General features: G+C 51.8%; 7 protein-coding genes across 7 annotated transcripts; 1 reads left to right on the plus strand and 6 right to left on the minus strand.

The window, feature by feature from the left end:
* Positions 1-187: 187 nt before the first annotated feature.
* Positions 188-4,928, minus strand: J4E82_005125 (uncharacterized protein; the record flags this gene model as incomplete). The annotated part of the gene is made up of 2 exons (XM_051731395.1): positions 188-4,066; positions 4,116-4,928. 2 exons carry the CDS (start codon positions 4,926-4,928, stop codon positions 188-190), a joined length of 4,692 nt encoding a protein of 1,563 aa, XP_051588833.1.
* A 4,134-nt stretch (positions 4,929-9,062) lies between these two features.
* On the minus strand, positions 9,063-10,635 carry J4E82_005126 (uncharacterized protein; the record flags this gene model as incomplete). The annotated part of the gene is made up of 2 exons (XM_051731396.1): positions 9,063-9,888; positions 9,950-10,635. The coding sequence occupies 2 exons, from the start codon at positions 10,633-10,635 to the stop codon at positions 9,063-9,065; spliced, it is 1,512 nt and encodes a 503-aa protein (XP_051588834.1).
* A 5,914-nt stretch (positions 10,636-16,549) lies between these two features.
* J4E82_005127 (uncharacterized protein) lies at positions 16,550-18,664 on the minus strand (the record flags this gene model as incomplete). Its single annotated transcript, XM_051731397.1, has 4 exons — positions 16,550-17,171; positions 17,225-18,247; positions 18,296-18,569; positions 18,616-18,664. The coding sequence occupies 4 exons, from the start codon at positions 18,662-18,664 to the stop codon at positions 16,550-16,552; spliced, it is 1,968 nt and encodes a 655-aa protein (XP_051588835.1).
* A 1,016-nt stretch (positions 18,665-19,680) lies between these two features.
* On the minus strand, positions 19,681-20,073 carry J4E82_005128 (uncharacterized protein; the record flags this gene model as incomplete). The annotated part of the gene is made up of 2 exons (XM_051731398.1): positions 19,681-19,878; positions 19,933-20,073. The coding sequence occupies 2 exons, from the start codon at positions 20,071-20,073 to the stop codon at positions 19,681-19,683; spliced, it is 339 nt and encodes a 112-aa protein (XP_051588836.1).
* A 379-nt stretch (positions 20,074-20,452) lies between these two features.
* On the plus strand, positions 20,453-20,977 carry J4E82_005129 (uncharacterized protein; the record flags this gene model as incomplete). Its single annotated transcript, XM_051731399.1, has 2 exons — positions 20,453-20,698; positions 20,789-20,977. The coding sequence occupies 2 exons, from the start codon at positions 20,453-20,455 to the stop codon at positions 20,975-20,977; spliced, it is 435 nt and encodes a 144-aa protein (XP_051588837.1).
* Positions 20,978-21,271: 294 nt separating this feature from the next.
* Positions 21,272-22,969, minus strand: J4E82_005130 (uncharacterized protein; the record flags this gene model as incomplete). The annotated part of the gene is made up of 2 exons (XM_051731400.1): positions 21,272-22,692; positions 22,756-22,969. The coding sequence occupies 2 exons, from the start codon at positions 22,967-22,969 to the stop codon at positions 21,272-21,274; spliced, it is 1,635 nt and encodes a 544-aa protein (XP_051588838.1).
* A 1,207-nt stretch (positions 22,970-24,176) lies between these two features.
* J4E82_005131 (uncharacterized protein) lies at positions 24,177-26,524 on the minus strand (the record flags this gene model as incomplete). Its single annotated transcript, XM_051731401.1, has 3 exons — positions 24,177-24,448; positions 24,496-26,368; positions 26,516-26,524. 3 exons carry the CDS (start codon positions 26,522-26,524, stop codon positions 24,177-24,179), a joined length of 2,154 nt encoding a protein of 717 aa, XP_051588839.1.
* Positions 26,525-27,372: the final 848 nt, after the last annotated feature.

Raw genomic sequence — 27,372 nt, forward strand, 5'->3', positions numbered from 1 at the left:
CGCCATCGCTGAATGCTGTAGTCCTAATCGCATCATGCAGCTGTCTTAATCCTCCATTTTCCCAAATCCTTTTTCGTTCGCTGGAAGAGGAAGAGATGCCCATCCGTTAAACACCTTGAAAATGCATGTTACCCTTAGTTCTCATCGTTACTCTCCTTCCTGAGACCGCACTCGGTCAGCTTCCCTTTCACAGCTTCCGCTCAACAGGTAGCTTGCTCTTTCCCACCTTCATCTTAAGAAGTAACCTTGGCTTTTCACTACCACTACTACCTTTTTCCACAGTAACGAGTCCGCTCTTACCAGATCCTTTACCATTCAACATACTACTTGTTTCGAGACTCTGACGCTTAGACGGTCTATCATCATCCCCGTTTCCAGAGATCAGTTTGCGTTTCTTGCTCTCTCCCGGGGTGAAGCCTGAGAGAAGCTTAGAAGGAAGGCGTAGCTTGACGATTTTGCTTCTCTTCTGCTTGATCACTGGCCTTGCTATAGATGATGATGGAGTGGAAACAGCAGGACGTGATGGAGGAGGAACGTTGCTGGGTCGAGGTGATGGAGCTGCACTCGGGCGCGGCGAAGGAGCGGCACTGGAAGGTCTTGATGGTACGGTGGAGCCAGATGCGGTTTTGGTCCTAATCTTAAGCTTGGGAGCTGGCAGAGGGACTGGAGATTGAATGGTGGGAGTCGTCGACATAGGCTTCGGTACCTTGATGACCGCCGGTGTTGGCTTCGGAGTTGGCTTCGGAGTTGGCTTCGCTTGGGCCGACGCAGGAGCTGGAGTAGGGACCTTGGGCGGTGGAACCGGAGTCTTGATAACTGGGGCAGGAGCGGAGGGTGCCGGAGTTGGAGGTTTCGGAGCTTGAACGGGAGCAGGTGCTGGAGTTGCTGGCTTGGGGGTTGCTGCTGGAGTTGCAATCTTCTTTGAAGGTTGCATCAGTGGCACCTCTGGGGTCGACGAACGCGAATCTATCTGAGGCGGGGCAGCAGCAGCAGCAGGCGGCGGCCGCGGTGCTACTGCTATTGTTTCATTTGCTGCTGGCGCTGGAGATGCTGGCTTTGACATGGGTGCTGGAGATGGCGAATTATAGACGGTGGGCGAAAACACGACAGATTGACTCCTCGAATAGGCCTGCGGAGTTCCAGCCGTAGACGGTGGAGATGTGGCAGACTTTTTCTTGCCACCAATCTTGAGCGACAGCTTCGGCAATCCTGGCAGTTTCGAAGCTGGAGCAGTTGCGTCTCGCACGGGCTGAAGTACAGGTAGGGGTTGAGGTAGAGGTTGAGGCTGGGGCTGAGGCGGAGGTATTGGAAGAGCCGAAAAGCCCGCTTTTGCCTCTCGCATCTTCCTTATCCCTTCCTCCACTTGTTCCCGAGGTGGCATCTTTACGGCTCGGAACCTGCTATTGTGTCTAAAGCGCAACAGTCCCTTTCCAACATGTTCCACCTTCCAATAGCGTGGAAGAGCCAATTTGATAGGCAGCTTGTTGACCTTCTGGTTATCAAAGATCATGTCGCAAATGTCCAAAAGCTCAGACATGTCGCTTGTTGACAGTGCTCTTGACTTCAAGGCTTCCTCCAGTACCATTCGAAGGGTGATGTTACCTTGCAAGTCGCTCTTCAATCCTCTCAGAGCCCCGTTAAGGTTCTGTCGAGCGAGAGCCGATGCACGTTCAGCATTGCTGGCTTCGTTTTCGATCATGAGCGTATCTGCTGAGGTTTCAACAGTCTTCTCTGGTGCCCAAACATCTCCAGTAGCAACCTGTCCGATAGCGATGCCGAAGATCCGTAGCAGTTGCTTCCTGAAGTACGGCGAGGGATCGGACCGGATCTCATGCATAAGAAACCTTAACATTGTATCTTTCCGAAACATGCCTAGCCGAATTAAGCATTCCCAAGCCTTCAGGCGTACGTTGTCTGCGTTGCCTAGCTGGGCATACTGGAGAAATTCGGTCGGCTTGAACGGGGTAACGCGGCTCATGACCAACTTCAGTGCACAATCGAGAGCCGTAGTTGTGTAAACGTTTTGATAGGTAGGGATCCACTCATCAAGCCTCTGATGTCGGGTAAGCTCCCCAATGGCTTTGCTTGTGAAATCCTGCTCTTGAGCCCATTCCTCGTGGCTGAGCTCGGAACTTGCGGTGGTCTTCGTGAGCGTCTCCGCAAGACACCGCATCAACGTAGAGATGTAGTGATCGTCGCTGTAATCGTTTCCACGGTTGTCGTTGTACCGCACCAGGTCGAGCAGAAAGCGCTTTGCCTCTAATGGAGATCTCCCATCTTCGCCCTTGATCTTAGCAATAGCTCTAGGTATAGCGCATTGAATCAGGTACATGCTACGATCAGAGAAGTCGTTTGACCGAGTCATGGGCGAGTTGGGCAAGCAAAAAAGCTCGCGGAAAGCTTTCTTCAGATGGAAGAGACCAACCCACTCGGTCCGCTTCAACGCACTCTGAGCCAGGACCATAGCAGCCATGGTTCGTATGCCGTGGAAGTATCGATTGTCCATCAGGGTCTTCACCAAGAAAGTCGAGATTAGTTTATGACCTTCCTTATTCGCGAGGAACTGTATCGACTCTGCTTGTGCAACGACATCCTTATCTTGTTGCAGCTGCGAGACGTACATGTATGATGGCATGTCCTCGATGTTGGTCCGACATATCCACTCAAAATCCGCATCAATACGAATCCACTCGTAAGCCTCGCCCTCTTGTTTGGCCTCATCTTCCGGTGGCCAATCATCTAGTCGCCACTCATTGTGTTCTTGAGGAGACGTAAAGAGATCTCCGAGCATGTAAAAGGTGACGTCTTCTTGTGTTTCACCTGAGGCATCAAGGCCTGCTGCTGCAGCCATACGCTCTTTGTTCAGTCGATTCCTCTTCAGACGCTTGTATTTTGTGTTGTACGGGATCTCCACTTTGACGTTGTTCGAATTGATATCGACAATATGTTCATAGGGTGTGCCATCAGCTTCGTGAATTCGAATGGTCATTGGGCCAACAAAGGTAGGATATCCTGTCGCGGAGCGCAAGTCCCGAGACTTCTCCTTTGCTTCGCGCATGAAGTCGTCCGCGGCGAGACCGTTTTCGATATTTGTTATCGATGAATCAGCCTGGAGCTGCTTGATAGTAAGCTGTACCACTTGCTTCTTCTTGTTAAATGAAGGTACGCAGTGGAAAGTCGGACATCCAGATCCCACGATCCATTGCTGGAAAAAGGACTCCAGCTTTTGATGCCCAACCTTCTCGCAAATGTCGAAGAAGTCGTCCGAAGCAATCGCGCCATTAGGATACTTGCCCTGGCGAGCATTGAACAGCATCCGGTACAAACACCTGTCAACACCGTTCTTTCCACTTTGTTTTACCAGGCGGTTGTGGAGGATGGAGAGTACCATGAGCGATTTCAGCTCCATAAACTCAACCTCGCCCGGATCCAGCTGCAAGATGTATCCAAGTTGCTGTAGCGAAGGGCGCTTCCGGTCCATCTGGATGACCTTGTCAACCATTAGCTTTTGCCGGAAACGCCAATCGTTGCGACCGAACAACTCTCGGAGATAGAGCTCAGCCATGAACCATGAACCACCAACGATGATCCAATGATCTTCAGGATTGTGTGCAATAACATCGACGCCTATCCATTGGCTGGCTACTGCATGTACCAGCACCCTAGTTGTGTGTTCCAGCGGTTCCCATACCGTCTCCGGAAACAGCAAACGAGAGCTGCAGATGGAGAACGAGGCTGTATGCGCAGTATCCCACTCCAAATCATCGACAAATGCGAGCTTGTAAGAGTTGCCGAATGCATAACTCTGGAAGCGCTCGGTGAAGGTATCGAGCGCTCGAGCTAGCATCATGGCGCTGTTCCGGACCTCGTTTTCCTTGCCTGGCATACAGAAGGCATGGACTTTGATGGCATTCTCTCCCAAGCGCTCGTCGTCAAGTGTGTCACGGTACTCTGAGAGATCGACATGTTCGAAGGGGCCGATTACGAAGCCGATATGTTGTGGAAGAACAAGTGTATCGCAGGAGAAGCTGGCTGTCTTTCGAGTAGAGTCGGCGGGATCGAGAATCTTTGTATGTTAGCAAAAAACACATCTGGTACTGTACATGAACACTCACATCGTCTGTCAGTGTACCAGAACAGATGACTTGCATCTCCATGGCCTTCTCTTCCTCGGACAAGTCCACTTGGTCGTCATCCGCGTCCAGCATAACACTATCAGCCTTTTCGGCACCCTCTCTTTGTGGTTGCGCATTCGTATTGGTATCTGGAGTTTTGCTAAGCGCATCCCCCAGCGTTCGTGGGTAACGAATCGAAACATCGAATAGACAGCGCGTTTCACCGTCGTCTATGCACGGAAACAGGCACGATGCTGAACCAGGAAAGGACGAGTTGCGCGTGTAGGCATGCGGGTACCGTGCATCTCCATCCTCCAGTCCGACAAATTGTAGCGCGTCCCGGAAATCGTCCAGTTCGTATTCAATCTCCAGCTTCAGCGGCGCATAAAAGGTGCCCGGGGCGTCGTCGGTCATACCAGCCTCCGAAGGCTTCACTTCCCGAATCTTGACTTTTTCAGGCACAGCAATAACCAGCTCATCTTCCCCGCCCTGTGTATGTCGCGCTATCCGCTCTTTTGCATAGTGGTATTGCTCGAGGCCGGTGCCGGGATATAGCGTCAGGCGCTGGTGAAGGTTCGAGTAGCTAAAGGCGGCCCTCTCTCCCTCGATCTTGATGCTCGTCGGCCTCAGTTGGCGGCAGTTCAGTGTAATATCCCGCAGTTGCGCTTGGTCGGGCTGTATGTCGAGTGTAGTAAGGCCTTTGACGCGGCGCGGTGCAAAACTGAAGTCGAGCTCGAGCTGCTGCTTCAACAGGGTGAAAGAGCCGCCCGACGAGGCGTCGTCCGCTACGTCGGCGAGCTCGTTGGGCGCCATGTTAGGCGACGCAGGCGATCCTGCTTCCGAGATTACGGCGGGTGGGTTGCGGTCAAGGTTTGTGGCGGGTGTTGACTGAGCCTTTGACTGCGATACGCGTAGATGTCCGGGAGTTCGCGACAATGGCCGCTACGCTAAGCGTTGGCCCGTGCGGCTAAAACTGGGGCGCCTGGTTCCGCGCTTCACTAAGCTAGGCGCCCTAGTTTGCGGCCACCCCTAGTTTGCGGCCACCGTGCGCGAAGGCGCGCCCTCCGCCCAACACGCGATAACTCAACAACAGCGCTTATATTTGAAACTGTGTACACATAGATGCTAGGGTATGAGCTGCAGCTTGAGCTGCAGCAGCTTTTGCAGCCTTCTCAGTCTTCTTTGTTGATGCCTGCGCAGCTTGAGCTGCTGCTTTATCTATAGCAGCTTTAATACTCTCAGCATTGCTAAAGCGCTCATTTGGATTAACTCTAATTCTCTTTCTTGTCTCTGTACCCTGGAGTTGATCTAGTTGATGTTTCAAGCATTGAACCTCTGCCTCTAGTTGAGCTGAGTACGCACTTGACAAGGAGATAGCCTTGCCTACCTTGCCTAGCACTAGACGTGTGCTCCGAGAGAGGGATTCTGACTGTAGGAGCTGCTGTTGAGCTTGATATATATCCTGAGCTCTCTTCGGGGTTGAGAAGAGTAGATCTGTAGAAGATTGATGCTGTGTAGGTGGTGGAGGAGTGATTGGACGTGCAGAAACCTGAGAGGAGTGAATGACTACACTAGGGTTGTATGGGCATATGCCTGTAGCTCTCCAACCAGCTCGAATCACACGCTCAGATAGGCCTATCTCTCGCGCATGATAGTATGATGATATAAAGCGCTCCTTCTTAACAGGAGCTGCATCATCAAGAGCAGACAGAGCTCTAATCTCAGCTCTATATCCTGACTTAAGTACGCTAAAAGGAGCTAGGTCCAGAGGCTGCAGGACATGAGAGGCGTGAGGAGGGAGATATAGAGTCCATATTCTGTGCTGACGGCAGAGTAGCATGAACTCAATATCGACGTGAGACCCGTGGCCATCAAGTATAAGTATCCTCCATCGATTTCCATTAGGCTGAGTCTCTGGGATAAATATACTCCTTAGCCACTCAGATCCTATCTTATGCGAGGTCCATCCATTCTTAGAGGTAGTATATAACCAGTCTGGCACTAATCTGGATGGAAACCACGTTGTTTGTAGGCTCTGTCCCTTGAAGATCACCATACACCTGAGTTTGCGCCCAGCCGCTGAGACTGTCTCAAGGATTGATACCCACTCACGATCGCCTGGAGTTTTCACGTAAGCCTTACGCTTGCCAGCTCGTGCGATCACCTGAGAGTTTGTACATACTCCTAGTGCGATGCCAGTCTCATCCATATTCCATATATCCTCCACTCGTATATTAAGCTCAATCCGAGTCCTGTGGAAGAGCTCAAGGAACGCTAGGATCTGATCAGGAGTCGCAGCCTCGGCCCTCGAGGCCTCAATCGATCGTCCGACAATGCTTGCAACTCGAGGTTGACGGGTGAGGAAGGAGGATATCCATCGCTGGCCGAGAGGCTCGTGGTCGCCGCCGAGCTTTAATATCCGAGTCGCCATCTCACGTACACGCGCATGAGATGGAGGTAGAGATCGCGCATCCTCCTCAAGTATCCAATCAACTATAAAACTCTCTTGTTCTGGGGTCAATCGCTGCTGTTGCTGGTGAGCTATCGCGTGTGGAACGCTGCCCTGCAGCCTGCGCTGAATTGAGGTTCGAGGAACTGCCCAGGCCTTAGCAGCTGCCCTCTGACTTGTAAAAACACCTGATTCGAGATCGCGAATGGCGCCTTGTAGAGCCTCCTCATGAGGATCCATATTAAGTACGGCGTTGTTGAGTTGTCGCGTGTTGGGCGGAGGGCGCGCCTTCGCGCACGGTGGCCGCAAACTAGGGCGCCTAGCTTAAACGTCACTGCGACCCACTTCACAGACTGAGGATGTGAAATACATGAGCAACCAACGAACCTCAGCGTGTCTCCAGCTACAGTGAAACGTGAATAACTCCAGTATACCCTCGTCAACAGCCACTTAAGAAGACCCCCACGATCTCGCAACACACGATCCAGAAAGCAGTGATCAATACAAACATCCAGACGATTCCAGTCTACAAGACTAGAATGAGCCGAATGCTACTATAGCTACGTCTACTAACCTTCATCGATATGTGTCCCTAAAGCTGGCTCATTCTCTTTCAGACCAGTGAAGTCTCCTTGCACACCACACTACGCAACTACATCTCTAATCTGACTCCGGCCATTTCAAACGTCTTTCTCAATTCCGCTCTCCTTGCACCTCCCACTACGCAACTGCATCTCTAATCTGAATATAGATCAATACCGAGCAACAATGCGATTCTCAGATAGACGCGCGAGTCAGCGGGTACAATGCTTTTGTTACATTCAGTCAAGTTCGTTATAGCAGAGTCATACACCAATAGTACGGACAAACTAGTTTCGTGTCCCGCCGTTTCTTACCCTCTAGAGAGTCATACTTTTTGACACATTAAGTATCACAGGAGCAATATCACAGTAGCTGGACTCAGGAGATGCTCCTACCCGTCCTCTGACTGCGGCTCTTCGAAGACTCGTTTATTAGTGATGACTCTATGAGAGGGTATAGAAGCTTAAAGAACGATACCATGATGTCTCTCTAAACAACACAACCCAAATAGTCTTACATACTAAGACTCTACGTCGTACCTGCGGTGATTGCATCTACTACCCGTCGCCTCTCAACACACAAATCTCGTCATCGAAGTCTCCAAGAACACGATTCAAACTCCATAGATTCCACGATCGAAGATGTTGACTGATAATCCCTTCGACTCTCTGGCTGACGACTACGATGGTATTCGGCAGGAGAGATGTACACTCTATATACAACAGTGGCAAGGCTGGAACTATCACGCCGTCGTATACGATCTCATCATAAAATGTTGGAAGTATAAAGAGAAAGGTAACTGCAGCTATCCCGCAAGTCCCGAAAAAAGTGATATCAAGCCTCATCCCACTCGTGATCGTGTAGAAGGGATTTGCGAAGCCCACAAACCAAACACTTTGAACTTCAAGCCACCGGCACCGAAGCGGGAAGATGCCTATGAGGGATCGTAATGAATATCACAGAGGGTATGAATGGAAAGTAGACGGGGATCCAAATCATCAGGCTGAGGGGTTTGGCGTATGGTTCTAGGGATTTGGTGATCTTCACATGCCTGTGTTGATATGCACACTCATTTTGTACTCATACTCTCGCTTCCATCGACTCTTCTCGATAAATCTTCATAGCCTGTCCTTTGACTGCAGCTTCGTGAAGGATCATACATCACCCACAATGGTAAGAGTGGAGTACAAGAATGAGTCAAAGAAGCCAACGATTCGGATTTGTGAATTGTCAGTCTCCAGCATCGAACTCCCTTACCATGTCAGTACAGCCGGGCTCAGTACCGCACAATATTCCTCCTCCAGCACACCCACCGCCACGATGCATCATATGGGTCCGATATGCTAGCGGTTGCGGTCACGTAGAACTTGAGTATACACCTTCAAGATACTGCTGGACCTTTTATCAATATAGCGACTGTGGCTGTAAACAGCATCCCACGTACGAACAGCATCCAGACATACAACCTCTACCTGGTATATGCTCCACTTGTCCTATCACCGACAGCAGCCGAATTGATAAGTGGCAAAGGGACGAGAAATCTGATGACGGCAGGCCGAAGGATAAGAAGACTATCGCACAGACCCACAGGATGATGGCCAACGTGACGCTGTGCAGGTAGCGAGGACTTCTTTATTGACGATTTCTCTGATATACAAGTTTCAGGGAAGTTGCTATACCCCCTTTGTTACATTTCAGTTACATATTATACTTTGGTGCATGTTTGAGTCTGGACAAACATCGGTTTTAGCCAGTTGTTGTGAATGTCTTTTTTGTATTGAATTGACTAATTGCAAATATGTACCATATTCGTATGTTCTCTTAATGCGTTCAAGACAACGCTATCGCTATACTTTCTTGAGATCTTCATCACATACCACCCCCTCCCATCTACTCATCTTCGTAAACACGTTTCCTTAATCAAACCTCCTCCTCTTCATCCCAACTTCCAACCCCAGCGGCTTCCTCAAAAATCCCTCCCTAGTCTCCAACTCCCCCTGTCGAATCTCAAACTCATACCTCCTAAACACCGTCCCTACAATAAGCGCCAACTCCATCTCCGCAACATTCCTCCCCACACAAGCCCTCGGCCCGTAGCTGAACGGGATAAAAGCCGCCTTTTGTTTTTCCGTGACATTCTCCCAGCGCTCAGGTCGAAACACATCGGCATCTTCGCCCCAGATCTCTGTGGAGTGGTGAATGGTGTATGCGGGAACGGAAAGGACGGTTCCTTGGGGAAAGTGGTGGCCTAGGAGCGTTATACCAGGGCCAGGAGGAATAAGGCGAGGAAGACCGAGGGAAGATGTGCTGTGGATACGCATTGTCTCTTTTATGACGGCGTCTAGGTAGGGTAGATCTTTGACCTGGGCGTAGCTTGGTACGGCATCTGCATCTGGCAAGGCGTCGTCTAGTTCCTTTTGTAGCTTACGGACGACATCTGGGTGCTGGAGACAGTGGTAGAGAAGGGCACAGGAGGTGTTGGACGTGGTGTCTGAGCCAGCGATAAGTTGGGTTAGGGCTTCGGCTGTGAGTTCTTCGCGGCCGAGTTTCTGGCCGCTTTCGTCGCGACCTTCCATCAGGCGGGCCAAGAGGTCGACACGATCAGATGGTTTCTCGAGACGTGCATTTACGCGGGCGATTGCTATGCCGGCGAGGTCTTCGATGGCCTTCATACCTTGACTAAAGAAGGGGTCTGGGAGGTGTTTCGCGTAGGGCTTGATGGCAGGGAAACATCCGATGGTTCTAAATGTTGTTAGTCACTAGGATCGGATATGTAGGATTGCAGGGCATGATCTAGACATACCCACTGACTTCTCCTCTTCGGTTCAATACTTCGATAGCGGGAGCATATGTGATTTGCCCCGCCTTGCTAACCTCTGCCTCATCCTTGCCCTTGGCCAGCATACCGAATGGTTCCCCAAACGCCAAGTCTCCAATAACGTCGAAAGCCAGGTAGTTGAACCAGTGGAGCGCATCCATATGATACCATTCTCCCTTCTTTTCAGCGCTTTCCGCCCTTCGATCCCACTGCTTCTGCAGCTCTTCAAGGTTATGATGAATATACTGCTCAAACTGCAACACACTCTTGGCAGAAAAGGTGTGAGACACCGTCTTTCTCTTTCTCGTATGTTCCGCACGATCCCTCGTGTTGAACAAACCACGCCTGATCGACACAAAGGCGTCATAGTACTCGCTCTTTAGGAACCCGTTGCCATGACCGTAGATCTGAGGAATAGCGTCCGCATCCGCAATACTGACATGATGTGGTTGAAGGCGAACGAGTTTTCCGTATTTCTTGTGTGCTTCATGAACAGCGAGATAACGTTTCCCGCGCCGACATTGGTATAAGAGCCAGAGGTTTGTCCAGGCCGCTGGAAATGGAGCTGGGATGTCGCGGATCTGCCAGTTACGGAGGTAAGGCAGGATGTAGAAGATGACCGGGAGGAGGAGGATCGAATAGGGCGTCAACAGGAGCGTTGTTAAAGACATCTTAGGTGATCGTGAGAGAGCCGGAAGAAAGAAAGGAAGAGGACCTGAGCTCTTTATCCGTGTAGAACCACTTTCGCAGTAGCACCGAGCCCAGCGTACTTCGTCGAATCTCGTACAATGGGTGGAATGACTCGCCTCTAACCTCCTCTTCAACGTTTAGACATAGCCCTCTTATAGTCCCATGCCAGTGTTTCTCTACGCCCAGGGTTCACACGTGCGCTATGTTTCCCCACGCCAACACGAGACAAGCAGACGTCAGAACCATCTCGACTCCATCAGCAAAATCTCCTAATTGACCAATCGCACGCCTCCAAAAACCATTCCACCTAGCCGTGTCGAAGGTCCGAAGGTCTCCAAGCCGGAACGCTCTGGCGCTTGACCCCGCCTTCCTCTAGTGCGCCGAAGGTTCCCCGCGACGAAGCCATCGTCATCGGGAAGGCGACGCCAAGCAGCACCGTAGCCGATGAGGTGGATCATTGTCCGAGAGTTGTGCGTTGAATGTTCGATACCTCTGTTTCGGCGTGAGAAGACGGTTGTGAGATGTTAGATGGTGGAACCTCGTCGTTACCGATGTCTCTGCCGTGTGTGCCTGATGCGGTGTCACGTCGGAAAAGAGTGAAAATGCGCCGAGGATGGTCAGACAGATATCCCGCGGTCATGCTTAATTTAGCATCTTAGCAACCCAAATCTAACCACAAAACTATCCACATATTCATAAGCATATCTCACATTGATCGAGAAGACAAAACATTTTCATGGGGGTATTACATTAAGAAACAACGCTATCTACCTTAACGTCCTCCCGCTACAAATGTCCCATCAAAAGAGTCAGACAGGTAAAAGGTACCGCCTACTCGTACAGCAAAACGCCTTGTGGTATCATGCCTTCGACCATCCATCAATGTATCGTTATCCTAGCGTGTATATCATCCACCAACACGTTACTTAGTTGTTGTCATCATCGTCTGAGAAGAAGTTCAAGATGGCCTTGACCGCCATAGGGCCCAGCCCATGGGGTGGGTAACAGATGTAGCTTGGGTCATCGACTGCACCTAGCTTCTCACGGAACTCAGTCTTGTTTGTGAGCTTGAGCTCGGTCGCGATGGCGTGGTATGCGCGGCTGAGCACCTTGACACGAGTGCCCTTGACGTTGTGTCCCGGACTGAACTTCGAGCTAGCACCACCACCAAAGGTGACGCTGGTCGCACCACTGGCGGCGACTTGCTTGAGAGCATGCGTGACGATGTACTCAATCGAACCACCCGGTGCGCCGGGGAAATCGAGCGAGTACTTGACCTGCCAGCCATGATCAGGTGAGAGTTGGGCCATTGCGACGAACGCAGCGATGGTACCATCAGGCGTGTAGGCAATGTGATATTGACGATGCTCCTCATCCTGCCATGGGTGAATGTTGGTCAGATGGACCTGCTTGCCCTTGCGGTTGTTCAACCAGTCTGATACACGGGCATCAACCTTCTGCTTGACATCTGCCGGTGGTGGTGAGCCGAGAGCGTAGTCACTGATCTTGACACCCTCCTTCTCTGCGTGACGGATCTTGCGCTGAACGTCAGAGTCCTTGTCCGCAGGGTTGTGAACTGGGTCTACACGCTGCTCTCCAGTAACAGAGAATGTGCGCCAGTTGAACTTGGTTGCGAGAACCTCCTCTGTGGCAGATCCTACAAGAAGCCAGAGCGGCTTGAGGTTGCGCTCCTTCTTGATGTACTTGAGGTAACCAGCCATGGTCTTGAGATATTGAGACTCGTGGCAAAGAGGGTCACCAACAGTAATGGCGAAACCATCCTGAGGTACGAAGCCAACAGCTGCACCAGTGTTCTCGTCGCGCCAGATCTCTGTGCGAGGCTCCAGCCACGAGGTGTTTGTGGCATCACCGTAGTTGGCGATAAGCTTCTCGATAGGCTGTAGATCGATCTTGGCAACAGCACGATCCTGGCCTTCCCACGGAGGGTGCATAGTGCTTGCCTCAGGATGACGCAGCTGCTTGATGACTGGCCGCTCCGGTAAACTCTTGGGGTCGCGAGGGAACATAGAAGCATGACGGATGTTTCCGAGGTTCATCATCAACATGAGAATACGCTCAAGACCAATACCACCACCACCGTGGGGCGGTGCTCCCCACTGGAAGCCCTGGATGTACTCCTCCATGGAGCCGGGGTCAACCTTGAGCTTACGCATCTTCTCCAAGAGCAGGTTAGAGTCGTGAATACGCTGACCACCACTGAGAATCTCCTGGCCTCTGCAGAAGATATCGAAAGAGTTGGTAACAGTAGGATCGTTGGGATCGTTCATGGCGTAGAATGGGCGCGCATTGGCTGGGAACTTGTCTAGGATGTAGTAGTCGGTTCCAAGCTTCTGCTTGATGACACGACCAAGTTGCACCTCATCTCTGGTGCCTAGATCCTCGTTCACGTCAAGCTCGTTGCCATCGTCATCCCTCCAGCCAGACTCGTTTAGCATACGAACACCGTCAGCGAAGGGAATGATAGGTGTCTGGTCCAGCCAGACAAGGTCTTCGTGTGGAAAGTGTTTCTTGATAACCTCAATCTCAGGACGGTATTGCTCGTAGATGCCCTTGAAAATGGCCTTGAAGGTGCGGTCCAATACACGGAGGACTTCGTGGTAGTGCTCGTCAATCTGCATCTCCAGATCGAGACCAGTGTACTCGGTCAAATGACGGTAGGTGTTACTGTTTTCGGCACGGAAGACGGCACCGATCTCGTACACCTTGCCAAAGTCTGCGGAGATGGCCATTTGCTTGGCCAATTGAGGACTCTGTGCAAGGAACGCGCCACGACCGAAGTAGTCGATCTTGAACACGCTGGCACCCGACTCAGTGGCACCACCCTGCAGCTTGGGAGTGTGGATCTCGATGAAACCCTCCGAGTCGAGCTGATTACGGAAGAGTCTGCAGATACCGGACTGAATGCGGAAGATACCCTGAGATGCTGTTGTCCTCAAATCAATAACGCGGTTGTTCAAGCGTGTACGGTCTGCAATCTTGACACGCGTGTGGCCTTCCTTATGGTCTCCCTGTGCTAGCTCAGCATCAACCTCAGCCTGCGAGACCTCGGCCTCGTTGACATTGAAGGGAAGGTGGTCTGTGACGGCAGCCTCGACATGTAGGGCGTGGACGGAAACCTCGACGTCGTGAATGGTGGCACCGAGAACCTCGCCCTGCTTGGCCTTGGGCTCCTGCAGGATACCCTTGACCAGGACAATGGTCTCGGCGTCCAAGTGCTCAGCCCAGTACAGCATGTATTTTGAGATGTCGGCGTGCTCCAAGAGGACACCCTGGATAGTAGCGAGCTGTTGGCGGAACATCAAGAAGACGAACTTGGAGCTCATCTTCCTGAGGTGGTGGATACGGGCACGGAAGACAACCTCCTTGCCGACATCCTTTGCAGAGAAGTCCTGGATCTTGTGGCGGGGCTCATGCTTCCACTCTCCCGAGTAGGAGTTGGGGTGGATGACACCGTACTTGGACCTCTGCTCCGGGGTCAACTCAGCCAGGGCTTGTTGCTCCATCTCCTTCCTCCTGCGCTCCAGTTCTTGTTCCTTCTCCAAGTTCTGCTTGTGACGCTCCTCCTGCTGTGCCTGCTTCTCGTGTTTGCGCAGTTGGCCACGAGACATGGGCTCACCTTCGCGGTTGAGGGGAGCATCTTCGTCGCTCGAGTCGTTACCAATGTGCAGCTTCTCCTTGACGGCTCGCATGGGGCTGTGGGTGGAGAGGGAGCCGGAGCGCTGGTGGCTGGATGCGGACTTGTTGGTGCCAGTGCGGTTCGGGCTCTCGGTGCGGCGGTGGAGGATGCCGCTGAGGGAGCCGCGGGGCTGGTCGATGCTGGTCCTGCTGTCGGTGGGAGACGCAACGTCTCCGCGTTTGTGCTCGCCGCTTGGTCGGGAGCGACCTAGGGTGACGGAAGAGCGCGGCGTTGCGGCAGGCGACTGAGCGCGGCCATTGACGGAAGTGGGAGACTTGACGCCGCTGCTCTTCTCATCGTCCGAGGCCGACGACCCGTGGTGCCCGGGCTTTAGCTTCTCAAGCGCTTTCTTGAGGGAACTCATCGTGGCGGTGGTGCGAGAGCTTTGCCCGTGTTGTGCGTGGTTAGACTACCTGAGCGCAGAGTGGGGGCAAGCAGACGCGGGGGAATGCTCTTGCTGAGGGGGGGATGTGGAAGGTGTCTCTGGGCAAGGGAAAAAATAATTGCTATGGATATGCCAGCAAAGCCGAGGAGGCGCGAGTCTAACTATATCGTGGCTGGGAACGGCCTCTGGCGTGGTTGCCGATGCGAAGGTGAACGGGATATGACGTGACCCCCCCAGTATTTTGGCTACTGCAAAGGCAGCGTTTCACTTCAAGCCCTTCCTAGCGCCGAGCCAGTGCGCGATATCACCCGTGCGCACCCGTGACGTAGATGCTTGGGGATTGATCCGCTCTAGACCTTTGCCTGCTTGTAAGAGACGCCCTGAGAACCCGCGGAGGCCGAAGGCTGTAGGGGAGGTTAGCACGCAGAAGACATGGGCCATGGAGGGGTCAGTCACTGTTATCACCACAACCATTCCAACTGCTTTCATAGCCAAAGCTCAACAAGCCAGAGACGCAATAACTATGTGGATTCTGACAGGCTAGACAGGCTGCATGCACTGCTCTTTGTCTTCGCTGACGCATCCCGCACCTCTCTCCCAATCGGTAAAGCTTCTGTCTACGCCTATCTCTTTGCAGCAGAGCGAGCACTTGTATAGGCAATGAGATGCGAAGCTTTTCGAGCCAAGATCTTCAAGGCGGCCTTACCAGTCCACTCCAGCCACAAGCCGGGGACTTGTCAGCATCGAGAGCGGGCGATTGGGACACGCAGAGCCATCAGTCATGCTTCAGCTCGTGCTTCGGCCGCTCGGAGCTGGTGACTACGACATGTGAAAGATTAGTAGAAGGAAGAATTCTTGGCTCATGCTTGACTTGCCCTTCCGGCGGCGTGTCGGGTGAAACCGAGCCTAGTCGCTCCGATGGGGTTGATGGGTTTTGGCGAGTCGCATGGCATTCTGCCGGATGCGCATGAGCAGGCCTTGGAAGTGCACATCCAACGACCAACTATCTGCAGCGACCCTGACATTTCTTTGCAACACCATGTTTCCCTGAAAAACCTGTTGCTCTGCCGCCGCGTCACAAAGGGGGCGGCAACCATTGCGAAAGCGAGATGAATACCCAAGAATAACCGACAGCATCGACGATCGTTATGCGCAATAACAAGTTCTTGCCAGGCACGCTGTGTTCCTGGAGATCGCATTTCAGCATGCAAATCACTCAGCCCACTGCCGATATCCGCCTTTTCTCCCCCCACCATGACTTCTGCCGGCACATGGAATTCAGGGAAAGCGGGTTTTTACTTGAACTCATGTGCCACCCTACGCTTGGACTACGATGGTTGTTGTCTCAGCTATACTGTTAGACAGCTTTGGAGCGGCAGGTCCAGTCGTTCAACAACAGGATCTCGCCCTAATTAAGGGCGTCCCCACAAGCGAGATTTCGTCCCGCACGTGTCTTGTTATGGTGTCATAGCCTACAGATGGCTTGCCACGCTCACTCATACTACGCTTAGATGGTACTGGCAGTCCCTCGTTTTCAGGACGCCACTCTCTCTCTTTCCTCACGTATACGACAAGGTCGTATTTCAAATTGATGCTAGGACATGCGCTCTCTCTTTTACCGTCTAGCTTCTTTTGCTTCGCAAATACCATCTTCAGCATACGAAGTCTGGAAAAATAGCGGCTAACATGAGCACAAAATGAGAAAGTAGAAACGACCGTAATGTTGTTCTGTATAGGTAATTGTATACACAAACCGTCTTCTCCCCAGAGACGCCCACTGGACACCCACAAACCTGATGCCACGCCTCGTTTTCTACGACTTACCCAACACCCAAAGCTCTCCGTTGCTGCTCGTATCACTCGTCATGAACAGCCTTCCCTGGGAATCCCAAGCCAAACCTGCAGGTCTGAAGCAACCCGAGCTAAAACTTGGTCCATTGCCCTGGCACTTCTCCACAGCCGGATTGTAGAAGATGTCCTTGGCAGCTGTAGTACTAGTCAAAGGCTCAACTGGCGTATAATTCCCATCAGTACCGACTTTAAATTGCACGGCGACAAGCTTGAAACCGGTAACGGGATTGCGGTTCCAGCTACCGTGGTAAGTGATGTACATGGTGGTGCTGTCGGCATCGAACTTGCAATCGATGGGTGCGGAGTGCGGGAATAACGTCAGCTTGGGAGGTGTAGCCTTTTGAACGCAGGTGTCATCGTTCATGCTCGTGCTTGGTTGTTGGACGAAGAAGTCGCCGACTTTGAATGTCTTGTCGGTGAAGTCACTGGGTTTCCAGACCGTAAAGCAGGATGGATAGCCGTACCAGTTTTCATTGGGTTTGGTGACGTCTCCCATATAGTGGATCTTCTCGCCGGGGTTGTCTTGGTGTATGTCTTTTCCGTTGCGCTTGAAGTCGTCGCCGCTGTTCTCTACGCCCCAAAGCCTGTTACGATCATTAGTTCTCAACGCACATACTTCACCATGAGTGGTGCTTACATGTTGTTCTTATCAAAGCAGATTCCTACGTCATTACGTTGTCCATATCCAGCGTTGTATCCGCCAGACACATAGTTATACCCTCCGCTAGGGACCTTTGACAAGTCGAACACCTTGATGATGGCGCGGCCAGTCTTGGGATCCGACGTAGCAGAGTCAATATTTGCGTTGGATCCATGGGAGACCACCAGCAAGTTCGGGTTCTGTGGCGCAATGGCAAGAGTACGAGTCAGATGGGAGCCGCCATTGTACATGCCGGTGACGATAGTCGCTCTAGTACCCAGTGTACCCGCAGCGGCATCGTATGGCCAAGAATAAGCTTGAGTCATGGAGCTCGCATACAGCGTCTTGCCGTCAGGACTCATTGCGATACCATGGTTCAGGTTGTTCTGCGAGACCAGCATCTTGGTGGAAGTGATGCAGCCGTCTGAGCCCATCTTATGGTACGAGATACCCTTGCCAGATTGAACGACCAACATATTCCCAGCACTGTCAAATTGAATGCTGCGAGGGCTGGTCAAGCCTCCCGCAATCTTTGTGGCCTTCCATCCAGCCGCAAGACTGCCCTGGAATGCAGGGTTGCCAGCGCCAGAACACGAGGCTGGGATGGCAGCAGGCGCTGCTGGCTTTAACGTCGCAGACGCAGACGGTACGACGCTTGTCACGACAGTGGTCGGAGCAGCGGAAGGTGTGGCTACAGGCGCCGTCAGCAGGTTAGTCTTGACCAAAGAATCGAAATCATCGATGCGAGCAGCGTCTAGGTTGTGGATCCATTTCCCCCAGGCCTGGTGGACGTTGAAAGCGGAATCGTTTCGGGCAGAATCCTCGACCGAAGAGACACCGTAAGCCCAGGCGAACTCTGTTGTACTGGTACCGTTGAGCGCATATCTTGTGTCTTCGCTGTTTTGCCATCCAGTGCAGCCTTTGCATAGCGCATTGACTGTCCAGTGCGTTGCGTTTGTTTTTGTGCCTTTGAGGTATGTATGCTCGGCTCCATCGTACCCCTGCGGCAAGCCAATACTGCTGTGTTGAGTTAGTAACGTGCTCGTAAACCTTGGAGATACGACATACAAAGCGAAGCGAGCAGAGATAGTCCCAGATTGGCCATTAGGCCAAGCAACGCTCAACGGGTTCCAGACCATAGTACCTCCCCATGAGAAACCGACCCATTGGCTGGCGATCGGTGCGGTGATCCTAATGATGGCATCATACGGGTCCGTAACATTCTTTGGAAGAGCAACACCAAATGACATCCCTGTTTCTGGCTCCGTGTACGACGAATAACTGATCTTCGTTTCTGAATCGTAGACAACAGTAGACTGTGCCTCACCTTCTTGAGCAAGAGCTTCATCAATGTCAGTATCGTCCGTTCACTTGAAGACCACACTAACCATAACCGCCAAGTGCAGCAGCACTGCCAAGAATCTGAGTGTAACGCATAATGGTGGGTTCTGTGGCTAGGTGGCACGTATCTAGACGTTTGTAGCTGCCACTCAGGAGGCCTTGTCCAACTCTTTATGCAACCACATCCAACATCCATCGTGGTAATAGACGAGGCAGCGAGCCACGCCGGGACTTACTTCGATCTTCTCAATCTGTAATTTGTCTTCAATCTTCTTGTATGTGTTAAATGAAAATGTTGGAGAAGGACTGGAGAAGCCATATTGAACTGCCAATCAACGCACTCGGAGCTGCGATCCATGACGGACTGGGATACATGACTGTGGTCGCTATGTATCTTTTGAACATTCGGACGAGTTTCAGCCTGAGTTTACTGCTGGAAAAGGTAGGCTGATAGTCGAGAATCTTATTCCGATGTAGTACAATTGGTTGACGAAACTCTGCGCTATCAATTTTGATGAGCTTGAACTGCATTGTGACCCGGAATAATACTCGCGATAGCCAGTATTCGTTCATGCGGTGCTACTGAATGGCGCTAAAACTGGACAAATCCTAGGCAAACGACGGCAGTTGACACGCGAAGCTGGACTGGGGTCTTAAATTGGTGGGGAGTTTCCTTGACGTTGCTTCAACGTTAAATGGTAGGTATTGCATTCTTCCAAATAACCCGGGGCCCCTAGCGACACGGCGTTGTGGGGAGCCTGTTAGAACGTCCGAATTTTTGGAGAATGGAACGACCGCCAACGTCAACTTAATATCCAACATGTGGAAGCCGCACGTGGCTAGGGCAAAGTAGACTGTTATCATCAGGTCGCTGACAGGCGTTTTCCGACTCTCGCTACTCGAGGTACACTAGAAGACGTCTGTATTTTGGGGGTACAGCCGGTTGCATTGTTTGGTGACTCTGTTTGTGCAACGTTAGCAGTTCCAAAGTAAACATTGGCGCTTGGGATTCCATTTTGCATCCAGTTAAGATTTGTTTATGGACATGGTACGATAATATACGGTTCTTAGCACGACGCACTCCCTTCTCTTTGGTTGCTGCTTCGCAGAGTTCATACGCGTTTGTTCATGTACGCATTGCCGAATGTCCACAGACCGAATGTCGCCAGAATGCTCAGTCCAATGGGAAGCGGCTTGCCGGACTTGATCGCGCGAGGAATTGAGCTACCCGCAAGAATGACAGAAGCGAGAAGAGCCAACTCGACACCGTAGGCTGCGCGGCTGTTGACACGGTAGCCACCGAGCATATACTGTTGTCTATGTTAGACGCGCTAGAAGTGATAAGTAGTAGGGTCGGCGCATACCAGAAGTCCAACAGTACATCCAGCTGCGATTGATGGCACGGAGCCAGTCCTCACGTAACCGGTGATACCGCCACCAGCAGTAAGAGCACCAAGGATGAGAGCGATGTTTCCTAGAGACTTGATTGTCCAGTCAGCATGCATTCATTTACATCATGACTCGTGTATAACAGCGATTGGTGGTGTTGCTCACCATTGTCACGTTGCACTCTACTATGTAGTTTTTCAAGTGATACAGTGAAGTCTGGGTAAAGGCGTCGATATTTGAAGGATGAAAAAACAAACTGAAGCAGTAGAAGTTTCTCGTCGAATGCTTGGAGATGGCTGGGCCAAGTGAATGATGGCACTTGCGGCGGGGATTCGCGGACACCCGAAGAAACCGACGCCGACTCGTAATCCCCAGCTTGGACCAACCACGAACATGTGGCCTCAAGCTATCCACCACGGGCATCACCACCGCGCGTCATCTTCAATATCCCCTGAACGCCCACCACTCGACGTTTACCGTTGAAGCTCCCCGACAATGGCCCCAAAACAGCGCACCACTGCCTCGGCTGACGCTCCTTCCACAACCACCAGTGCCCCGGCACCCGTACGATCAACCAAAGCCAAAGCAAACAACACAGACGCAGCAGCCATTGCGCAAGGAATATGGGATAAATACGTCTCCAAGACACCCCAGCGAACAAAGCTCCTCGATACCTTCCTTGCGTTTCTCGTTATCGTCGGTGCTCTGCAATTCCTCTATGTAGTCTTGGTTGGAAACTTTGTACGTTGCCTCTTGTCCCTGCTTCCCAACGTCCTACATCACGCATGTAAAGGTACAGAATTAGAACCGTTGGCTAACACTCTCCGATAGCCCTTCAACGCTTTTCTTTCCGGCTTCAGCGCAACAGTCGGTCAATTCGTCCTCACAGCCTCTCTGCGCATCCAGACAAACTCGGAGAACAAGGTGCACTTTGAGAACATATCGCATGAGCGGGCTTTTGCAGACTTCATCCTTGGCAGCTTGCTACTGCACTTCTTCTGTGTGAACTTTATTAACTGAGCGGGAAGCGCAGGGAAGGGTTACAAGAGAGTCCCAATACAAAGCAGAGTGGAAGCGGAACTTGCCTGTCTGTCGGTATCAAGGCGTTGCGCAATGGGCTAAAGGGTTTATAAAAGGAAAGCCTAGGGATTGAATATCTGTAAGAGTACTAGAGATATGGACGAGGCGTGGACAGCCTTGGTTTCAGCAGTGACATGTATGCTGAAAGAATCATCCTGCTATACTCCGAAACAATTACCACCGAGTCAATGCAAGACCACGAGCACTGAAGTCAATTCCCATCTCAATTACCCATCAAGTATCTCTAGCATACGCAACCAACCCAAACTCCTCCCTAACCGCTTCCCCTAATCGCCTGATCCCCTCCTCGATTTTCTCCCCTAGCGCCGCCGCATACGTAGCCCTGAAAAACAACGTGTCATGCTTCTCCTCCGCATCCGCATAGAACCAGCTGCCCCTCATGACTAGCGCCCCATGGTCAATAACGCGCATAAAAATACTCTCCTCAATACTCTCAATGCTCTTCTCAGGATAACTGGGATGTTTTCTGAAATCAATTTGCATCCAGTGGAACATGCCAGCCATGGGTGGTTTCCAGCTCATAACTTCAGTGGGTAGGTACTTTGTGCATGCGGAGAGGATTATGTCCCGACGGTGTGTGTATTGCATGCGCATGTAGATCAGCCAGTCCAGGTACCCGGCGTGACCCCAGTGTTCATCTAGGAGCTTGAAGAGAATGAGTTGGGACATGCCAGCCGGATTCTGCGTCGATACATCAGCATATTTGGAATACCGTTCTATGACTTGGGCGGGGGCAGTGATCCATCCGATTCGCGAACCAGGCGCGATGACCTTGGAGAACGAGTCCATGCGGATTACGCGGCCGTCTGTGTCGATGGAGAGGTAGCTTGGAACGAGGGATTTGATGAAGTCTGCGTGGGATGCTGGTGGGGGGATGGCAGGGGCGTTGGCGCCGGTGTAGGGTTGCATCTGGAGGAAGTAGTATGGTTCGTCTTCTAATATGTGGATGTCGTGCTTTTGGCAGACAGCATAGAGGGCATGCCGGCGCTCTGCACTTTGTGTTGCTCCGGTAGGGTTCTGACCTGTGGGCACTGTGTATAAGAGATGGGGCTTCCGCGCCCCTCGAGCAGCTTGGTCCCAGTTTGTGAGGAGCGAGTCCATCTCAGTGGGGAGAAGTCCTTGGTTGTCGATTGGGACGCCGCAAACGCGTACGCCCAACGGTCGCGCGGTCTCTACAAAAGCAGAGAAAGTGTACTCTTCTGATAGGATCATGTCACCAGGTCTGGTGAACATTCTAAGGAGCATATCAGTCGCTGATGTGCTTCCAACTGTCATGGTGCATTTCCAGTCTTGATACGGCGGATCGTGTATCAGTTCAGTGTGTTCAGTCATGAAGCGTAGAAGCTGTGCTGAACCAGATCCCTGGCCGTAATTGAACGCAGTAGCGATATCAAAATTGGACTTGTTTTCAGCAAGGTCATGTTTGCCCGCAGTGATGGTCACGCCGGATTCCCTAGTTTCGGCTTCTGAGAAGTGGCCGATCTTGGGCACTTTGATCGATAGCTCTTCGAAGGGAAAGTACTCGCTGGATGGTAAACCGCCGCCGAGGGAGATGATTCCAGGTGTGCCGAGATACTTTGCGGCCTCTTTAAGAGAGTTGCCTTTGCGGATCGTTGCTTCATGGCTCATGATGTCTAGAAAGGCATAGTTAGTGTCTGGCTCATCGTGAAGACTGATTTGAAGTGTGAAGAACGTACGGCTCCATTGCTTGGCTTTGGGCTTGTGGTCATGCGACTTCAGTCTGAAGTTTGCAGTATCCGATGGCGCCGCTACGCCCCATTGAGCTGCAGTTGTCTTCTTCCTCCTTCCATGGATTTCATTGCTCTGAACTGGCGCACTCAGCGGGTTCGGGATAGTAACTCCAGATGTGTCTGAAACTGCTGACACTTCGACAGCTGAAGGCGGTGACATCTTTGACGATAGATTGATGGTGGGCGTAATCTGGACCTCGTTTTTCCAATGTTTTCTTTGTTTCCTGTCTTCCAGACCTTAGTGCAGCTTACCAAGGACTTAGCAACGACCTTGAAAGCTGATGAATTATTTGAGTGTAATAGAAGTTGATTGTTCGAGATATCCAAGTCTTAAACTTCACTCGGTCGAACTAAGCTATCAGCTATCGGTTATCATACGCCCTACATATGTAGTCTAAGGCGTGTAGGTGGAGCCGCGAACGTGCACCTGCATCATGCCTACCATTTCGGGTAGCGGCTAGCCACGGTCTGGGGAAAGCAAAGCGTGCGACTCCACAAGGAACACGTGCCAAAGCCATACAGACAGCTGCGTGTTACACAATTCACGCCCTTTGCTTGTACGTTGTTTGCCGCACACGATCCCTTTCATGTGGCCTGAAACGCAGTCGAAGCGGATTGTTGCAAAGAGTGGGCCATGGGAATTAGGTACCGAGAGTATCGTATAGAGCGGACACGAACGGACTATTGTGAGGTTGAAGCTACGTAAGGTGCTGCAGGGATTGACCAATCGGCGCTTTTATGACAACTACGTTATCACGAGATGCGTTCATGGCAACAAAGCCGTCGACACCCGTGCTGAACATACATCTGATCTTACATACTCCGGTTCTAGAAGCTTTAGTCTGCGCTAAAGAAGGGTTTGTCTGACAGGTACTCAATGTTAAATCTGGCGACAGAAACAATCTTGTCATTAGCACGAATGTACGATAAATACATGACGATCGACTACAAGTTTTGTCACCATATAGGCCTATCATAAGATACAGTCATTCGTACAACCATAGCACATAGTCAAGGCACCTGGTACCATCATCCGTTTTGTTTTTCCACTGATCTCAGCTGTCCTCAGAATTTAACTCTATTCTGCATGCTATGACGAAGCTGCAAAAACCGTCGATATGCTACCATCAAAAGTGCGGAAAGATTTTGACGCTCAAATCCCGAGCGGTGATATGCAAGAGTAATGCATCACGAACGCCGTATATGCACATCCCCCCATATTAAAAGAACTACCGCCATACCCATTAATGAATGGCGGAAACCACCAACCCATACACATGCAAGAGAAGGAAAAACAGATCGCGAATCGGGTATAAGAGAAAATACAACAGAAGCATGGACGGAAAGAATCGACAACACGCCCCTCTTCACATTACGACGCAGTTTTCGTCTTTTTCTTTGACATCCTTTTCCTTGCTGACTTTCTCTTTCTTAAGTTTGCCTTTATCGGTATTGGTTTTTGCTGGAGTGTGTGATTGCCCGGATGCGGCAGCTTGAATAATGGCAAGACGCTGTTTCGCCCGCTCGTCGCCAGAGTCTGCGGCTTTGACGTACCAGACATTTGCTTCTAGAGGATCCCTCCGGCAGCCAATGCCCATTTCTGTGAAATATCCACAGGCATACTCGGCTTTTGGAAGACCTGACAGAATTAGCATGATTAACCTCTACGAATGTTGACAGACTCACCATGCTCCGCAGCTTTCTTAGCCCACTCGTACGCCTCATTTTCGTCCTTCTCCAGAACTGGTTCGGCACCGACCATATACCACGCGCATAGGTTCATCATGGCTTCGGGAATATCGGCCTGGGCAGCACAATTGTAATAGTGAACGGAGAGTGCAGCATCTTTAGGACAGCGTAGCAAGCCATGTTCGTAAGCTTCGCCTAGCTTCAAAGCAGCCAACGGATGTCCCAACTCGGCAGATTGTGTGAAGAGCTGTACTGCGTACACCTCGTCCTTGAAGATGTCGTCCCCGAAGCCCGTCTCGTGCAGCAGACCAAGCTCGTACGGCGCAATGTTGTATTGAAAGTCGGCTGATTCAGTAGCTCGCTTGAGCCATTTTAGTCCTTCCCTGTACTTGTTCTGAAGGCCCATATCGCCTGTCAAACAAGCCTTTCCAAGTCGTGTCGCAGCTCCCGGGTGGTTCTTCGATGCTGCAGCGCGGTAAAACTGAACAGCTTTGGCGTAGTCTTTGCGGCAGCCCCAACCAAACTCGTAACAGAGTGCGGCACGGAATCCTGATTCCGCGTGTCCATGCTTACTAGCAGCTACAAAGAGTGGAAATGCGCGATCGTGATCCGGCTTGTCCTTGTTGAACAGACCTGACGCATATCCATCTGCAAGGTAGTACTGTGCAAACGGATAGCTGCGGGCGGCTAATCTCTCAAGAATCTGTCGTGCTTCCTTTAGCAATTCTGTGGGGTTCATGCCGTGGTCATCACTGTCATTCTCCGACCCCAGAATCTCGCGGGCTACTTGTACCATGAACAGCGCGAACTCGTATTGCACTGCAGTATCCGCTGTCTTCTTGACGTTCGCCCTGTACATTTCCAGCGTCTTCTTCTGGTTGAGCAGGGAAGCATTCTGCCCCACAGCGCCCCGCAGAGCTGCATTACCAAAGTTGGCTGCAGGGGCGACTTGCTGGTTGTACGGTAGATTGGTCAGATCGATGTAAGACGACTCCGGCCTGACGTCGGGAGAACGGCGGCTGGTTGAGATGGGGCGGGCATAAGGATTAGGTGATCCGCTAGGTGACGGGGAGGTTCCATACACTGAAAGGCGTGGGGATTCTGTACGACCTCGTGCATTCAGTTCCGAGCCCAGGGTGTACGCAGAGCTGGGTCTAGGCACTGTGCTATGCGGGACTTGCAGCTCCCCCTCCTGCGCATGGGTGTTGAAGTAGCTGTTGCGCCCACTGTTATTCGAAGAGTGCTGCGACCCAGCCGTCGGCGATTGTGCGGTCTCGCGGGGAGAATGTGCAGCAGCCGGCGGGGTCGGTTGGTTCGGGTAGGATACGGGCCGGTATTGCTCCTGGGGAGTGTATATGTTGTCTGCCTCATCTTGAGCCCTTGCGACGTCCATTTCCGCGAATTGTGAGAATCGACTACTGTACGATCCGTTGCTGATATGCAGCTGTCTAAAGGCAATCTCTTGCGCGGGGGGAATTGAGCTTCCGGAGAACCGATACTCGAGGTCTGGTGTTTCTATGTCTCGCGACGGGGTCCTTGAATGGCCGTCGGAACTTTGGTTGAAGGAAGATCCGGACTGTCTCGAATCGCGTCCTCCTGCCGCTGTGGTGTTGTGCTCGGTAATACTGAACGAGGGTGTGGAAGAGTGTCGCGTGGTGGGCGGTTTGCGATGCTGGAAACTACCCGAGGCGTTCAAGTCAGGACGATGTGCGCCGTAGGCTTCTTCGTCGGCGGGGACGGGTGGCAAGGCCCTCGATGGTGGTGTCGAAGCAACCTGGGACATCGCTTCGAAAATGGCGTCCCCCTTCCTTAGATCTCTGGTGGCAGTCTTATGTCCGCCTAAGTCCTGACTCGCTGCAACGGCGGGGCTCTAAGGTGGTGGTGCAGTCTTAGTGACAAGCAAACCGACGCATGCGATAACGAGCCGTCTGCTGTGTGGATCTTTGCTGCTCCTACAATCAATTGTTAGCAACTTGAGTTGCGGTGTGACGACTGGTTGTAACAAATGTTTGCCAACCTCGGCCATAGCAGGATGCGTACCCTGGGGCCTGGGATGATGATCTACGGTACAGATGAGGATTAGACTCACTGGAAGCGGAGTGTAAGGGTTGGCGGCAGTTGGACCCTGAACGTTGCCCTCGAAAAGTGCGAATAGTCTTTTAGATGAACCCTCGACTCGGTTCATACAAAATGCAGGGCAAGTGCACGGTACGAGGGCAGTAGACGCTTTTTGAAACCCCACTCGATGCCGACTCTCGTATAGAATGGCGAATAGTGGACTGAGTGGATTGAGTGGGCTGGGCGGCAGAGGCCGGCTTGCTGAGGAAGCGAGATGGTGTGTGTGTGACCAGCATGAAACACGAGCACTATCGATCTATTCGGTAAGATCCGAAGGGGCGCAGAGAATCGATGGCGGCTCACGGGGGAAATATTGGCAAATGCGGAGGAAGTTCTGCATGGGCGCGGATGTGCATCGGTATTTGACTACTGGGCTTGGGCTGGGCGCTGCTTGAGACACGTACGCAGTGAGCATCAGGAAGGTGGCGTCATTCACGATGGAGACACTATCCTGTCATGCTCCAAACGTTATTAATCACAGGTGGTCGAGCAGACGCGTTGAGGCTTCATTGTACCTCGATGCGGACAAAGAATCACTTGTCCAAGCCATCTCCACCCCACCGAAGTTTCCGCGGCTATCGAATTCTATACATGTGACAAATGCCAGCTAGGTAATTAACCGTCTCTGCCAATTCGCGCGAGTGGAGCTACCGCTCTGCAGGGCTTAGGATGGAGACATGGAATGATGTGGAGCTGTGTGAAGAGACCCTGACTCCACGCGTTCAAAGCTGTCAGTCAGCTTGCTGCAAAGCACGA

The sequence above is a fragment of the Alternaria postmessia genome, assembly GCF_024291825.1.
Source record: "Alternaria postmessia strain BMP 2775 chromosome Unknown scaffold_26, whole genome shotgun sequence".
In the NCBI taxonomy this organism is placed as follows: Eukaryota; Fungi; Ascomycota; class Dothideomycetes; order Pleosporales; family Pleosporaceae; genus Alternaria; species Alternaria postmessia.